This window comes from Rhinolophus sinicus, chromosome 5, assembly GCF_057876585.1.
Source record: "Rhinolophus sinicus isolate RSI-liver-muscle chromosome 5, RSI-T2T, whole genome shotgun sequence".
Classification (NCBI taxonomy): domain Eukaryota; kingdom Metazoa; phylum Chordata; class Mammalia; order Chiroptera; family Rhinolophidae; genus Rhinolophus; species Rhinolophus sinicus.
Window position 1 is genome coordinate 51,905,597 of NC_142505.1, and position 18,239 is coordinate 51,923,835.

The 18,239-nt window shown below is 36.1% G+C and overlaps 1 protein-coding gene and 1 pseudogene across 1 annotated transcript; one reads left to right on the forward strand and one right to left on the reverse strand.

The window, feature by feature from the left end:
- Positions 1-357: 357 nt before the first annotated feature.
- On the reverse strand, positions 358-17,483 carry ARF4 (ARF GTPase 4). Its single transcript, XM_019724188.3, has 6 exons — positions 17,182-17,483; positions 8,957-9,037; positions 8,344-8,453; positions 4,600-4,671; positions 2,886-3,011; positions 358-1,317 (listed from the first exon to the last, which is right to left on the reverse strand). The coding sequence occupies exons 1-6, from the start codon at positions 17,246-17,248 to the stop codon at positions 1,231-1,233; spliced, it is 543 nt and encodes a 180-aa protein (XP_019579747.1). The 5' UTR covers positions 17,249-17,483; the 3' UTR covers positions 358-1,230.
- Positions 13,749-14,267, forward strand: LOC141567236 (large ribosomal subunit protein eL31 pseudogene; annotated as a pseudogene).
- Positions 17,484-18,239: the final 756 nt, after the last annotated feature.

Sequence of the window (18,239 nt, forward strand, 5' to 3'; positions counted from 1 at the left end):
TCTATGCATTCTGCCATGCAAACAGCACTTGTATTTTAACTACCCTTAGTTGTGAAAACAAACACATGCATACATGCTTTTTGGGAAGTTCATTTTATTACAACTTTTTACTCTTGATCTGAGTCTAGAAATATACAGTGTCAAAATGGTATTTTATCAAAGAACACTAAATTTTTGAAGTTGCTCCCCACTCTGTTATATACACGATAGCAACCCATATTTTATGTCCAATTTAAACAATTAGTAAATTCACTGGGATCTGTATTATTGTTCACAGTATGTCAAATATGCAAATCAACTTCGCTAAACAAGAAAATCCATTTCAAACATCTTTAAGACTCAAAAACAACACACCAATTACATAGTTTATCATTTTATTAGGAATAGTTCCAAATGGGTTATGAAGAAAATGTATTCATTTGAGTTTGATGAGTTTTTCAAAAACTCTGAATGAAGATATGTTCACCAATAAACAATAAAACAACAGCAGAACTATCATATACTGGGCAAAGAGTCAGGCTGATACCAAAAGCAACATGCAACATAAAAAAGATACAATATAAAGAAAGACAATCTGCTGGGTATTAAAAAAATCATCTCAATATGAACTCTTTGCAACCAGCACAGAACTAATTAGCTATTGAATCCAAACCACACCAAGGTAATCTTGGCTGATAGAAGCCAGGAGTCAATAATGGGGGAAAAAATAAGTTTCCTCAGTGCAAGGGATCTGAATAGTGTTTTGGAGCATTTCCCTGGCTGGTACAAGCAGTATTAGAAAATCTTTTTGGCAAGGGAGAAAAATAAATACAAATGGAATGCTACATTTTTTAAATCAGCAGACTGTCCCCGGAATGATAAAGATTATCAGTAAAATAGCAAGGGGATAACTTTAAAACATTATTTGTTGAGGGCTCAAAAAACATTCAAAACGGATTTATTTAAAGGTCTCACAATAGCTATGTCCAGGCATTTAGGCTTAAGGGAAGAAAAATTAAAAGAGGACACTTTTTTCCCAAGTTAAGGAGAATTTCTTGAAAACCAAACATATTGCTAAATTGCAACATTATGCTTGGTAAACAATTGGCAACAAAATAAGTTTAAACGCTGTAATATTCTACCCAAACCAGTCCCAGATACTGTTTAATAACCAAGATGCAAGCTAATTTTGTTGTAACAAGCCTAGATCAATTCTATCAAACATGTCCTTCGTTAGATGTCCAGTTTCCTTTAACGTTTTGAAAGTTCATTTGACAGCCAGTCAAGTCCCTCATACAGACCAGTTCCTTGTGTAGCACAAGTGGCTTGAACATACCACTAAAAAGAAAGGACAAGAAAATACTTAAGACTATGTATAACACAGTGTTTAAAATTTCTTAATCAGAAAATTAAGTAATTTCCCCCAGTTGCCTGGGGGTATTAGTCAGCAGTTACTATAAACATATAGGAAAAAATTAATATATAAAACCATAGGAATAAGTGAGTAAATGCATTAAAGTATTACACTTCACAAATGATTGTTTTTATATTTAATGATCTCAGTAACCGTACAGATTGGGAGTTTTGTCGTAACTCTTACTTCTCACAAACTCCTCTCACATTTAAAGAATCCTACCCAATCGTTAAATTTAATCAACTATTCACTACTTAATCTGAAAAGACTATTCATGGGAAGATTAATAACTAAGAAACTATCCACCTGGTCCTTATAACTCTCGTTGCCCATAAAAAAGTTCAGGGTATAGGAGGCAAAATTCTGAAACAATATAGGACTTCTTGATGTTTGAGTCAAGCTTTTCAGATAATTTCACTGTCTTTAGTCATGAATTCCAAAAAGTTCTACTTTTAAAATGACTTTAGTAACTATATGTATTGCTGTTGTTACAAATAGCAAGAAAAAGACCTAGAAAACAATTTAATTACCTTGAAAGGATATTTTATTTTTATTTCTTTACTGACCAGTTTTATTTTGCCTTAGAATAAAGAGCTTGCTTTAATATTGCAAGGCTACTGCAAGTATACCATGCTGCCAAGTATTATTCGAATACCAAACACCCCAATAACCTAGAAGGCTGGAAAAAGGCATGAATTTGTATCTTCACAGCATGGAAAACCGGCATCATCTGCAGTTTATCTTATTTAAATCAGCCTGGAACATCGCCAACAGTCTACACGAGTTATCACCACAGCACAATATTTGCCTTGTTGACAAGCTAATGAAAAACTATTGTAAAGCACAAACCACACTAATAGTTTATGGTATCATCTTTATATATAAAACAGTATGTTGTGGTTTGCGAATATTTAAAAAACTGATATAAAATGATAAGCTATTAGAGAGCAAATATCTTACAATTTTAAATTCAAAACTTATTTAATATCATAATTATAGGTCACAAGACTTGATGCTACCATGCAAACAGTACACACATTATCTAATGTATGGCTGCTAAAAAACAAATTACAAAATATTTATTGCAGAGCTATTTAAAAGACATAAAATTTTAAATACCAATCGTCTTTAGACATTACAATTCTCATACACTACAGTTTTCTACATCTTTATCAATACTAAACGTTTTGAGGATAAAGTTAACAAAAATCAAATAAAGATATTTAAATCTTTGGATCCTTAAAGGATGTATATTAAAAGATAAAAAATGGAGATGATATCGGCATACTTTAAAGTAAAACTGAACACATTTATAAAAGTATGAAATAACGCCTGAAAAACTCATGTTTGTATAAGAATGTATTACTGAAAAATAATGTGTTTATTTGTTCAAAGGGGACAATTAGTCAATAAATATTTAAAGTAAATACTAGCTAAAACAATTACCCTAATAATTCTAATAGGAGGTTAATATGAACCTCCAAACACTTACTGTTCTGTTCCGAAGAGACTGAAGACCTAATTTATCTGTCATTTCACTGATGGCCATAGCATTTGGCAAATCCTGCTTGTTTGCAAAAAGCAGCAACACTGCATCTTGCAACTCGTCTTCCTTAAGCTGGAAATAAAAGTTAAGATATTAACAACTAAAAAACTGGTATCCAATTATTGTAACCAACTATGCAAAACACGGTCTTCCTACATATACTATTTATTAAACATTAGATACATTATTAAACAGCAACCCAGTTTGTCCACATAAAGTTCAGGTACTCCAACTTAAATCTCTTATCCTTCACTTTTAAATCCCAAGGAAATTATCATATGCCTTCAAACAAAGGAAAACTTTTTCAAGCCAATCATCCTGTACTCCATTAAGGTAAATCATTCATTCAGCCTTCATCATCATCCACTGAGGGTCAGGATTGGCAAGGACAAGAAACACATAGGGCAATAAATATTTATGGCAGGATCTTATGGTACTTAGTAGTAAAAGCATTTACATAATGATTCTTTTTGGACTTTTATCCTTTCCAACCAGATGGATCAGAAAACAGCAGGAGTACAATACAAGGACATTAGTGGTATCATGAAAAACACAATAATTCTAAGAGTAGAAGCCTGTAGGAATGAAGTACTGATATATGCTACAGCACCAACCTTGAAAACTTATGCTAAGTGAAAAGTAACAAAAAGTTTAAAAAGTAACAAAAAGACCATATTGAATGATTCCATTTATATCAATGTCCAGAATCGGCATGTGCATGGAGTCGGAAAATAGTTTAGTGGTTGTCAGGGCTTGGGGGTGTGGGGTGGAGTGGAGGAAAGACTGGGGAATGAATACTAATAGTGCTAGGATTTCTTTATGGGGTGATGAGAGAGTGTTCTAAAATTAGATTGTGGTAATGGTTGTAAAATTTTGTATGCTAAAAACCACTGACTTGTACATTGTAAATGAGTGAAGTTTTATCTTAATAAAGCTGTTTACAAAAAAAGCAAAAGGGGCAATATTTAATACATTAGAACAAAAAACAGTTACTTAGTTACACATATACTGACACAATGGTTTTACAAACCGCACTCCAGATTGAGGAACAATGAATTAGAATTATATTTTATGACTACAAGTGTGAAACCATGACAAGTTTCCTCAACAATTCCCACCTCACCCTTTTAGGCTTTTTAGCAGTCTGAACACAGGAAAACATCAGTCTGATATATGGCAAGGCCAAAATGTCACTGTCAACCAAAATCCTACTACCTCCATTGGATTCACTTTTCTCTATATTATGCCTATAATGTATACTTTGAAATGTTTTGTAATAGTAACAGGGATTTGAACCAGGATCCCTACATCACAAAAGTTGCAAAACTACAGATTTTATATCTATAAAATAAAGGCCTGAACTAATGTAGATATCCTCAACCAGAGATACACATCAAAATCACTAATGCAGCATTCTCAAACAAGCTGGGCCTTCTCACTAACTAGCCATTCTTCTGTGTTTTTTTTTAAAAGCTTTACAAGAGATTTTTATGTGCCTTCTTAAGAACCTGTGATGACAGTTTCTTAAGGTTCTTTCTAGCGCTAAAAAAATTCATTTGTGTAATCTAACCACACAGTTAAGATGTACCAACCAGTACCACCCTCACTATCACCCAGAAAAATACATCTTGGAAATGATAAATTTAAAAAATATTCTTACCATGTTCTGCAGCACGTCAGCTCCTTCTTGAATTCTTTCACGATCATTGCTATCTACCACAAAAATAAGACCCTGGGGAAAAATTGTTTAAATAAATTATAACAGTTAAAGGATACACTAAATACAAAACATGAGTACAGGAAACAAAACCATATCAAAAGGTAAAAATGTTAGGAAGAAAATGTCCCCTTATTAAAAAGAAAGAATAGGGCTCTAAATAATAAAAACAAATCTGAACACTATTTCTGATTTCAACATTTGAAATGTTATTTCAAATCAAAAGAAATCTTCCTTTTAACCAACTGATGATCACTTTCCTCAACTATGCTAAGACTGAATTTTATTCCATTCCCCGCTTCCCTAAGCCCTTATATGTTTAAGTGCAGGTAAGTGTAAGTAACAAAATGGCCACGAAGTGGGGACAAAAGGAAAATAAGCCAATAAACCTCAAGATTCACAAATTTATTAACTAGCTTATTCAAAGGAATGCACAAAGTGCTAAAAAAAAGGGGGGGGGCGAGAGGCACACTACAGTAGTTTTTATATGCTTCATCAGGAAAAGTTAGCGTTGTTCCAGAATGTTGCCTGCCAACTCCAGAATCGGTAAGGAAAATGAAGCAAAATAGTATCAAGAAAAATTCAAGGCTGACTTGATCAAGTAAATTCTTAAGAAAATGAAAGCTAGTAACCATTCTTTAAGATAGTCACAAATATTGGAATTCTATACTACAACAGAAGTGGAATTCAGAAGTAATTTGTCGAATTAAGACTTGTCTAAAAACTTTCAAATGGGAAAGTACAAAAAATTTGTCAACTGGAGAGACAGCAGATTAATTTCATAGCTTTATTAAAATCTTTTCCTATTAATACTAACGTGATTACTTTGAATATTCTACCTACAACCCTGACTGCTAAAGTATTTTTGATCATTTGTCACTTTTATTACAAATTGTCCTGTACTATTACTTACATAACTAGACTAAATCCACTGACGGCTACATCATTTTTTATTTATCCCTCAGTATTACCACCAGCACTGAGTTTGCCAGGGTACCTAATACACATTGTAGGCTATGTTCTTTAAATAACAATTGCCTTTTGATCTGGCAAATTTCAAACCCAGTTCCTTTATCTTTGTTGGAAACCATCAATTTAAACATCCTAACCTTTGAAAAAACTTTTGGTGCTACAAGCCAGTACAGCAGTAAAGAGACACCCAAATACAAATCTCAGTGCTCCTTATTAGTTATATAAATTACTTAATCCTTGAACATGCCTCCTCTTCTGTAAAATACCACCAACTTTATAAGCCTATTAAAAATTAAATGCAATCATAAAGGTATGAAAGAATCTAGCACTGTGCTTGGCTTATCACAGGCATTTAGTTAACATAGCGTCTCCTTTTCCTCCTATTCCCAAAGCTATACCTTTTTAGAACCTATCCCTCTAAAAGAGATAACGCCTCTAAAAGGGATCTAATTTTTTTTTTGTACTAAAAATCCATTTTTATTCTGTTTTAAAATGTAAGTAATGCAATCAGTCCCAAATGTATATTGAGAGGGAGAATTATTTTAGAAATAAATTCTAAGTTGTTCACTTCCTTGGATAGCCTAGAATCAAGAGTGCAGAAAAGCTAAGATTCTAAACATAAGCCTGGCTTCTATAAGAAAAGATTACTTAAATGGCCAAATATTTACTTAATTATTTAAGGCAAAATAATTGGAATTAACTAATGAAGATGAATCTACTACAATAAACACTGTGATCCCAGATTAACATAAATTAGAAAAATAGTTAAATGGCATAATTAGTTTCTTTTAAATTTTATAGCAAAGAACTGGTCAGGAATGCTGGGAAAGCAAGCTGTAAGAGCTCAGATGTGATTATATCAGGTAATACACAAAGCTTTCTCCAGAAAGTAAGAACTCCCTAGGAAGAAGTACTTGGACTTATGATTCTAAGGTGATCCAAAGAGTCCAGGAATGGGTCTATCTCAAGTTAAGAACTCAAAGTAAATTATAAAGCATTCTAAACAAATCTAGGGTAAGACCAGGGTTACCCTTGGTTAAGAATTTTAAGATTTAGGATTAGCAAACTTTTAACTTCATACCGATTTTTATTTCAAAAGCATATTCCCTAATTGAAATGCCTATTACTTACTTTAAAATAACCCAAAAAGTGAAGTACATTAGAGAGGTGTATCAATTAAACAATATTGGCCATATCCTAATAATTGAAGTTGGGTAATAGATTTGTGGGAGTTTATTATGCTATCCTGTTCTAGTGTGTATTGGAAAATTTCCATTAACAGTTTCTTAACGCATGTGACTCATCAAAATATCCTTTTTAACAACATCTATGCTAATGAACAGAAACATTCTAATTTTCTAATTAAAAAAACATGCCACTTACTTAATATGACATATACTTAAACCTGGTTGTTCCAGCCACTCACCTAGGGTATTTACTGCCACCTGGTGGCAATATACCTCACTTATGTACAATGTTGTAAGAGTTGGAAACCAAGAATGACTGACATCTGCATCTGCAAATCTTAAATATAGGAAGTGCTTGTAACATCACACAACTTTGGAAAACATACACTCGAGTTGAAACCAGGTTAAACAGAAATGTAGAACAAGAACCAGCGCTCCAGTCTTCAGTAAGTCATTCTAAGCTTGTTTCCTCACATACGAGAATAAGACCAGAGCCATGGCTCTCAAGAGGAAGTAATTTTGTCCCCAGGGAATATTTTGCAATACGTGGAGACATTTTTGGTTGATGCATCTGGGTTGGGGGGGAAAGAGGGTGGTTCTGTGGGCACCTAGTGGGAGAAGCCAGGAGGCTGCTAAACGTCTTACAATGCAAAGGAAAGCCCTCTCTCCTCACCCAATAACAAAGAATTACTCAGCCCAGAGTGTCAACAGTGGTGCTGCTGAAAAACTCTACTTGAGCCTTGTTCCTCAAAGTAATGTCCCAGACCAGCAGCATCAGCACCACCACCTGAGAACGTGCTAGAAATCTCAGGCCTTACTCAGCCAGGCCCTACTGAAATGGTCTGTATTTTAACAAATACCCAGGTAATTAATGTGCACATTAAAGTTTGAGAAGCACTACTGATACCTAGTGCATATTCCCACAGATTCTGATTCAAGTGGTCTGGGGTTATGACTAAGATTTGGGAGTGTTAAAAGCTCCCCAAGTGATTCTAATATACAGCCAAATTGAGAAATTCTGCTCTACAGGATCACTAATGTCTCTTCCATGCCAGTATTATATATACTACATTAATATAAAAGTATCTTATAAATCAACATAGCGTATCTACCTTAATATATGTTTTTATAATGTATTCTAATAAAGTAAGTAATTGAGCTAAAGGAAAGACATTGTCTTACACCCATTCAAACTGTAATGACCAAGTTATACAGACCTGCCTTTCTAAACTAAGAATGAAACCAAAAGAACTACTGATGAGACATCTAATTCAATCTTGAGAACCAACCCCCACCCCCACCCAGTCTTCCAAAATATTACTATAACAACTATGTAACTCTTCCACCCTCAGTAACTTAGCCTTCAAAGGCATGAGTGAGAGTCCACTGAAAAACATGGAAGTAGTGATAAGAAGAATGCCAACTCATGTAGTCAACACCAACAGCCAGTTAAACAGTAGATATTAACGTACGCTTTAGAGCATGAAACCCATAAAGAAAAGTTATAAAAATGTATAGCATTCCTCACCTGGGTATTTTGGAAGTAATGCCTCCAGAGAGGCCTTATTTTGTCTTGACCACCAACATCCCACACTGTAAAGCAAATGTTCTTATATTCTACTGTTTCCACATTAAAACCTACAAAGATAAAAAAAAAAAAAGGACCATTGTGCACAATGTCATTAAGAAAATAAATCCCTTTATTGTGGCATATTCTCAGAATTGGTTTTTTTACAGTCCTACTAGAAAATAAAAAAATTTTAAAAACCTACAAGTTATAATGATGGATACATGTCACTGCACATTTATCCAAAAACACAGAATGTAGAACACTAAAAGTGAACCCTAAGGTAAACTATGGACTTTGGGTGATTATGATGTGAAAACGTAGGTTCATCAATTGTAACAAATATACCACTCCAGTGGGTGATGTTGCCAACAGGGCAAGGTATTCATGTGTGGAGGCAGTGGCTATATGGGAAACCTCTCAATTTTTCGTGATCCTAAAACTGGTCTAAAACACTAAAGTTTTTTTTTTTTTAAAAAAAAAAAAAAAAAAGGTTAGTTTCAAAATTAAACTGTATTCTATTTCACTTTATATTATCATGATATAAATTAAGGTCATCTGTAAACTTTCTTACCAATGGTAGGAATGGTGGTGACTATCTCCCCTAACTTCAGCTTATACAGAATGGTCGTCTTGCCAGCAGCATCCAATCCAACTAGAAAAAGACATCACAGATTTTAAATCTAAACCAAAAGCACATGCTAAGAAATAATTTTACAACAAATTTATAGCTTAAAAGCTAAAGTGAACTGGTCACACAAATGAGTTAGAAGTGCAATTACCTCATTTCTGATTCCCAAAGGTAACACTTCTACATAAAGGCTGTTCATCTTTCTTTCTAGACCTAGAAAGCTAGCATGTAGTAGTGAAAAGAATTTCTGGCTGACTCAAGCTCTAATCTTTAGTTTTGCTTTGCCACAAACCAGTCAAGTGCCTTTAAACAAGTCACTTTAGGAAACTGAGGCCAGAGGAATTAGATATAAAATAAGGGGATTGGATCAGATGATCTAATACAATCTCTTCCAACTTAAGTCCTCATTAATTCTATGTACTGCCATGTTTAAAAATACAAATTAGAAGTTGAATCAGAGAACATATAAGAACAAGTGAGTTAACGAATTAGCTTTAAGATTTGTAAACTCAATTTCCTTTATATAAAGAACAAATTTGAGATAAAAGGTCTCGCTCCATGCTAGGGTAAAAAACTGTGCCCTGGTCTCCACAAATGATAAAGGCCAATTTTATCCCTACCTAAGTCCATGTCAATATCAAATGTGCAGAAATGAGAAAAGACTGGTTAATTGAGGTTGTAAAAATGGTCCTATCATATTCATCTCCAATATAAGTTATGTCTAAATTCTTAAAATGATTCCTTTGAGGCAGATACAAGCATGAAGGAATGTGCTTGTTTCAGGGGAGGGAGGGAACGATACTAGAACAAGAGGCTTACCACTTTATTACAGTAATAGTGAAGAGCAAATTGAATGCGTAAAGTGTGAATCTCTCAAAACCTACATATTCTACATTGTTTGTCAAAGACATCATAAATGGAAGGTCAGTATCTAATAAGCTCATTGAATGTAAAATTGTTCTAGGGACATCCCATTTAGCCACCTAGATTTCCGCTGTCAGATTCTGAAATTCAACTGAGTATTGATTTAGTAAGCAAGGATGCTTTAATATTTGAATCAAAGACGTAGCACACAAAACCAATGCTATTAAGTTAAAAAAAAAAAAAAAAGAAATCACATCACTTATCTAATACATTCCTATGCAAGTAAGTTTAATTTTTATCAGTTCAAAACAGAACTAAAGGCTACAGGCAATTCAGATTCCTACTCATATAAGAAACAACGCTTTCTGCTCTGTACCCTACAAAGGGTAGTTTTAAGATCTCTCTGGAAACTTGGGCATCTTATGCCTTCTTATTCCTGTGTCCTCTAATCAAACTTTGTTCTCTACTTCTTCATACTATTATACAGGTTTATTCTTTCCAAAATAGTATGATATACTTACTAGTCAGAGTGAGCTGCCCACTCTAAGCCCTCACTCATGGGCATAAGAAAAGCCAACTGTTACCAGAAGTGTTTTATTTTTTGAGTATGGAATAGTATCAAAAAGATCAGAAAACATAATTCTAAAAAATATACAAAGAAACAAAAGTAGCTTGGCATCTTCAGTAAAAATATAGAAAACAGGGAAATATATTTTCATTGTTTGAAAAGCCTGTCTCTTGAGAACATAAATCCTCCTCAGGTGATTTTGATCAAATTTCAAAATAAAGCAAAATTCCCCTTTAACTAAGTCCAAATATGATTAAGCCCAAGTCAGAAGAACTGAAACTGAGATGTCGATTAGAAAAAAACACCTGAGTTAAAAGACTTTGAGAACTATGGTACATGCCAGTCTTCATTGGAGGTCCAACTGGACCTCATACCACCATTTAAAAACAGTGTATATCCAAAAATATTGACAAGAAATCGAAGAAAGCCAAGACAAATTATGATTATATAACTATTTTAAGTTACAGTAAGTTTTATACTGCTGCTTTGTGTAAGTAATATTCTACTTCTACATTGTTATTTTTTAACACAATAAACATGTTACTTATTTAAAAAGAACAAATTTCCCAAGTAGTGGATTTCCTTTATTAAAATGTTGGGCTGGTTACAGTTCCTGATGCATCTATCAGGAAGATTACTGCTTAAGAGCCTTGAATATATTTTATATACTTATTTTTAAAAGAGGGAGTTTACAAAATAATGCAACCGTAGGGTTTTTAAGCATCTACAAGTTATTTATGAAATAAAAATAAGACAACAGTTAAACAACTCACAGCCACACAGAAGATTCAAAAATCAAAGAAACCTTTTAAGTTGCACCCAAAATGATAGTGCTGTATAAATGGAAACCAGGAGAGTTGTGTTTTTTTAAAAGGTATTTCTATTTTAAGATTTAAGATGCACAAATTAATGTACACCATCACTTACAACTCGTTATACCTATAGTTCTTTACTCAAAAACATGTTGGTCTAACAATTTTGTGCCCCTTGAGTCATTTAAGTTTGTATTTTCTTAATGTTGCAATATTTAGCAATGAGACTTCTCTACAAAATGAAACTATAACCAATTCTCAACCAGCCAAGATAAGACTCTTATCTGTACAGGCCAGTAATGCCCTCCCTCCCTCCCTCCCACCCCTGTAAGCAACTCACTGTATTGAAAGATATACTGAAATTACTTGCTCCCCTTAACTGGACCTACACTTTGACCAAACTGTTAGCAGCAAAACTACCCCCAAAATCTTTGCCAGTCATTAAAAAGTATGTTTACCAAATTATGAAAGCAAGAAATACTTCTATTTTTAAATTAAGCTAGATTCCAATGATCTCAACTTGGAGGAAAAAAAATGCAGAAAGGAAAAAGACTGGGAAGAAAAAAGTGTATTTTCAGGTGCATAAAATGTCAGATATGCTAGTTTTCTTCTTAATGTTTTCCTTTCTTTCAAATTTTCCACAAGGAAGCTTAAAATACAACTTCATAATAATTTAAAATTGAAAGCTAACTGTATTCCAACCACAATACTAGGTGATTCCACACATTTTTGTAATTTAATCCTCACAATAACCTTCTATTTTTCAGATGCAGCAACTGAGACTCAGAAATGTCCCCAGAACCACAGGAGTAGCAAAACAAGTATTCAAACCCTAGGTCTTGTGGAGAAATTAAATCCCTCATTCATAGCTAGTGGGAATATAAAATGGTGTAGCTGCTTTGGAAAATAGCATGTCACTTCCTCAAAATGTTAAACATAGTTAATATATGACCCAACAATTCCATTCCTAGGTATTTCTTTATCCAAGGGAATTGAAAACATGCCCCCACAAAAATTTGTTCATGAATGCTCACAGCAGTATTATTACTAATAGCCAAAAAGTGGAAACAACCATATTTCCATCAGCTGATGAATGGATACGCAAAATGTGGTATATCCATACAATGGAATTACCATTCAGACACAAAAAAAAATGAAGTAGTGACACATGCTATCATATAGATAAACCCTGAAAATATTATGCTAAGTGAAAGAAGCTAGACACTAAAGGTCATATATTATGATTGATTCCATCATATGAAATAACCTAAATAGACAAACCCATAGAAACAAAGTAGATGAGTGGTTGCAGGAGGAATTGGAGGGTGGATGGCAATGACAATTTATGAGTATGGGGTTTCCTTCTGGGCTGATGAAAATGTTCTAGAATTAAGACAATGGTGATGGTGATACAACTTTGTGAATATACTAAAAACCACTAAACTGTACACTTTAAAGAGATGAATTTCATGTTATGTGAATTACATCTCAATTTTTTTCATTAAAACAAACAAACAACAACAAAAAAACCTAGGTCTGATGCCAGAACTCTCAAATAGTATTTATATACTGCCATCCTGCCTCCACATTTTTCTGGTGGACACACTCTATCTTAATATTTTATCTAATTCCTCAGAAGTTTAACTATCAAAATGAAAGCTACATCATGAGCTCAGGTTTTGCTTCTATCCAACAGATCAGAAATACCTGCACTTTGATCAATGTGTTAATTGGCAGCAAGTTATCAAGGTCTCTGATAGCCACACTGCGTAATAAGGCAAGAGGATGGATGGCTGTATCAACTTCTAGTGGCATGAAACTAAAGATTTTGTCTTTTCTATTGTTTCCCTATATTACGTAACTAATCAGAAGGGCCTTTTCTTTAAAGGCTGGCAATTATGTTTTCAACTAATGACCTGAGAAAATGCTACTACCGTGTTTCCCCGAAAATAAGACCTAGCCGGACCATCAGTTCTAATGCGTCTTTTGGAGCAAAAATTAATATAAGAATAATGTAATGTAATGTAATGAAAGGTAAAGGTAAAAGGTAAAAGGTAAAAGGTAAAAGGTAAAAGGTAAAAGGTAAAAGGTAAAAGGTAAAAGGTAAAAGGTAAAAGGTAAAGGTAAAGTAAAGTAATGTAATGTAATGTAATGTAATGTAATATAATATAATACCGGGTCTTACACTAATTTTTGCGCCGAAAAATGCATTAGAGCTGATGGTCCGGCTAGGTCTTATTTTCGAGGAAACACGATAATAAGCTAAATCAAAAAGAACACAAATTTCTATCTATATCACTACAATTGTAGAGGAACAAAAACCTCCTCTTAAAAGGCTAGAGTAAATACAATAAATAATAATAGTGGATTGGTGGAATTACAGGTAATTATTTTTTATCATGTTTTCTAAATTTAACAAAAAGGGCGTATTTTTAGAATCAGGACAAAACAAAAATTACAAAATAATTCCTTTCCAGGATTCCTTTGCAGGATGGCTCCCCCAAAGAAGGGTGGTGAGAAGAAGAAGGGCCGTTCTGCCATCAACGAGATAGTGACCAGAGAATATACCATCAACATTCACAAGCGCATCCATGGAGTGTGTTCAAGAAGTATGCCTCTCGGGCACTCAGAGATCAGGAAATTTGCCATAGAGATGGGAACCCCAGATGTGCACACTGACACCAGACTCAACAAAGCTGTCTGAGCCAAAGGAATAAGGAACGTCCCACACCACATCCAGGTGCAACTGTCCAGAAAGTGTCATGAGGATGAAGAGTCACCAAATAAGCTCTATACATTGGTGACCTAAGTACCTGTCACCACTTTCAAACATCTACAAACAGTTTATGTGGATGACTAACTGCTGATTATAGAATAAAGGTACAAAACTGCCTTTGAAAAAAAAATTACAAAATAACTATTTACAAAATATGCTAGAGGAAAAAAGCATGAAACACCACTCTTTAGCTTGAAGCCTCACTTAATATATTGGCAATATTTTTCAAATTGTCAAATAGAGGATCCTTCCTCCTGAACCTTTCTAGTTCCAAAAAAGCCACAGTCACGTATAAGGGCAAGGCAGAACTTCCCTGGTATTAGCAATCTTTTAGAAAGTAACTTTTCCAGCTTTTCAACAGGCAGGAACTTGCAAGTTCAAAAAGCAGAATTAATAATTCCTCTACAGAACACATTAGAGCTTTCAGATATAAACACAATTTGGGAGTCATTTACCAAAATTACATCTTTATCACAGATAAAGACATGGAGATCATGCTTAAAATTAAAATAGGATTATGCAGGGCTACATGAGAAATATAAGGTGGAAACTCTGAATTTAAGCTCAATAAATAATGTCACATGAGTAACTTCTCCTTTAAAAAAGAACTACACAATTTCTGTCAATCTGTAGTTTAAATTACTTTAAATCTGACAGTTTTTTTTTAATTTTTTAAATTAGTTAACTACAAGCTGTAACTTCAAACATCTTTTTAAGTTACTTGAACTTCTGAAAGAGTGGGTGTAGGAATACAATTTAAAACTTCTCCACAGTAATTTGGCAAACCAGACTCATTAGCTAACTGCTCTTTCAATAACGTTAAGATGGTAAAATCTGAAGTCACGGACTAAAGAAAGCATGAATTTTTATCTAAGCATTTTAAAAGAAAAGAAAACACACATACTTGAAAGCACACAGACATTAATATTGAAAAACCAATCATTAACTAGTAATTCTAATACTTCAATGGAGCAGACACCTTAAGGGTGATCTATTTATTATTTATGTTGTCACTCAGAAAGCTGGACAAAAAAACTGTATCAAACTTCCAAATCATCTCTTTCCCTATCCATGCACACATCCTTCATATAGTTTACTTCATTTGATGAGGTACCATAAAAGTTGACCTTGTGACTGAAGTGTTTTTAATCAACAGAACATGATTATCCTGAAATGAAAATGCAAAACAAGAATAGCAATCTTGAGTAATGAAACATTTAGCACAAAATGAGTAATTCCAAATCATGACTTCTATCCCATGCACAAAGTTAAATAAATACTTTTCCTCTTCCATTGTCTTTCCATCATTTTGGGGGGTAAAACGAGAACTGCTCCCCTAACACAGGAAAGTGCTTATAGCATAATTCCACCTTTCTTCTCCCTCTTTAACTTTTAGCCACCACGAAAGACTAAGGAAATGAAAACCAGCAATTCATTTCCAATAAATCTTCGGTAAAAGGACCAACCATAGTTATGCATTTCCAGAACACAAGGACGTAATCAGTACTAGTTAATCTCTTTAAGGAACAGGCTGAAAATTCATTATCACAGTCCAAAGTCCTCCCGCTGACTACAGATCCTTTTTTAGACTACCATTTTTCGGTGACTTTTAAAGCTTAAATATGCTTGCCCTCTTAAAATCCTTCTTCATAAATGGAATCTGAGAAACTTTGATAGAGAAAATACATTCATTTACCTTTGTGAATGAATCATTAACAATTGTTTCATGAATTGTGAAGAAGCTGGAACAAGAAAGTAAAAGAAAGAACCAAGTATGTATACCCTTCATCTTCATACACCTTGAAATATTACCAAACCTTGCTTTGTCAAACTTTCAATGGTAACAGAACTCGAAAATAATACCTTTACCCCTCCACTCTCCAGAAAACAAGTTAATAAACCAACAAGTTTCAACGTTTCAAGTTAGAGGGGCTCCTTTTAGCATTATTCAGATCCGTGGAACTTAGCTGTGATGGAGCTTACTCCCAGTACTGCAGGGGAGGCGTTGCTTACACCACCCAAGTGACAAGCCCCTTCTCCCTCAGCCGAGTTAAAAAAAGACCCTGCGAAACAGTTTTTTAAAAGCCTGTTTTTCAAAAGAATTTAAAAGAACAGCTTTATAATTATTAACAAGGCTACCCTAAAATTAAGCGTCATCACGTTTAGTTACTGAAAATTTGTTATGGGCTTTAAAAAAATTAGTTTCTGAATGTTTTTTTCATTAAATCTTAACCAACTGGGCTAGTAAAATTACTAATTAAAAAATGAGTTTGAAAACCAGAGAAAATGAACCAAATACCGGGGGTGCCAAAAAAAATACAAGACTTGTATTCATCTTTCCTTATCAGTATATGTATACTGAGTATCACAATTTTAACTGTTTTTTCCTTTCTTAAAATTTGTACGTATACTTTTTTGGGGGAACCTTCTGTATATTTAGTGTTTCAGAGTGGCCAAAACACACATATTCATGAAAAACTCAGTTTTCAAGGATACTAACAAGGAAAAGGGAAAGAGAAAAATATGAAGCGGAATGCAGCGCGAAGCAAAGTTTAGCTAAGTGAGCGCTGAGGACTCCGGACTCTTCTGAAACCTTGGGTGCTCCTTTGCCACCGCACTGGGCCTGGTCACTTCCTTCCCCGGCGGCTCCGGGCTCTCGGCGACCGCTCACTCACATACCACTTAAGTGTGCAGAGTGTGTACACGGGCGGAAAGGGGGAGGAGGAAGGCTGGCGTCGCTCGGCCTCCCTCCCGACCGCTGCCCACACCCAGGGAAGAGGGGAGCCAGCTCGCACTCTCAGAATGGGCCTCGCCAGAGTCTTCCGGGCTCTACGAGATCCGAGAGTTCGCTTCCCCCACATCTGCGCCCAATCTTGTCGGGCTTTCACTAAGATCAAGGAGAGAAAGCCAAACGCAGGAAGAAAACTTACCCACGCCGCTGCCCAGCCTCTAGGACAAGTCTGGGCTGACTACTAACCCTTCGCCCCATTGTTCCCCGTTAAGAATTCCTCCCGACCCCCAGCCCGCCGCCCCTCCCCCACCATAGCGGGCGAAGGAAAAAACAGGCCCCGAGCCCGCCCCAAGCGTAGAGACCCGGCCTTCCCGATCCCCACTGGGACCGGGACTCGACTCTCGGTCGCTCACTCACCCATCAAAATGCGCATCTGCTTTTTGCCGAAGAGGCGGGAGAAGAGGGAGGAGATGGTGAGGCCCATGGCGGTAGTGGCACTTGCGATGGGCAGAGGTTGGGAGCGTCCACAGGCCTTCTCCGTTCACGCTCCCCGCAAACTGAGCGAGAAGAAAGAGGAGCTGAAGGGCGGCAGGAACGGCTCGCTCGCCGGCGTGTCAGACGAAGCACCGCCAAAGGTACCAACGGGGCGCGGACCCGCTCGACGACTGGCGCGGCCCCTCCGGCTCTAGTGTTAAGGCTTCGACTGCGCCACGTCACACGGCAGCCGCGGCGAATCCGGCAGCGGCCCGGCCCCTCCAACGCGTCCAGAATCGCGTCACGGCCGCCCCATCCCCCTGCGCTTCCGGTACTGCTCGAAGTACTGCGCCTGCGCTCGGAACTGACCGGCCCCCTTCGCTGACGTGCATCTATGGTCGCCACCATCTCCGGGACGTGGCTCCTGGAGCGGGGCGAGGCCAATTGGAACACGCATACTGGGAGACAAAGTCCCACAATTCCTCGTTGTCACTTCCAACCAGACACAAGGCAAAACGCTTCCACCCAGATGACTAAATCCAGGAGGTTGTAATCCTTGCTTCCGGGAAGATGGGCTGTGCAGTTTGGGTTAGGTAATTAAGTTCCATTCTTTCTGCCTTTTGGGCGTGTTCCTCTAAAGCTAAGCACCTTGAGGACTCCCTTTTCCTATGAACGTGCACACCGGCACCAGACACTTACTCTCGTGGAGGGGTGAAGACTCACCCTTCTTTCCCAGGAGATAAAGCGGTTAAAAGCCGACGTGCAGGCGGAGAGCATGTGACAAATGAAGAAGCTAAACCTAGACGCTTCGACCCCCACTCCCGGTCATACTGAAGATTCCTAATCCTATGTCAAGACGAAAGAGCCCCAAGACGTTTTCAACAACTGTTGCAGCTTTTTAGGAAGCCAATGAGGAAGATTTGCTTTTCATTTCTCTCCCAGAAAAGGCATTTAAGATAGATTTCTTATGTTGAGGAGGTGGGAAGCCTCCTCACTTTAAA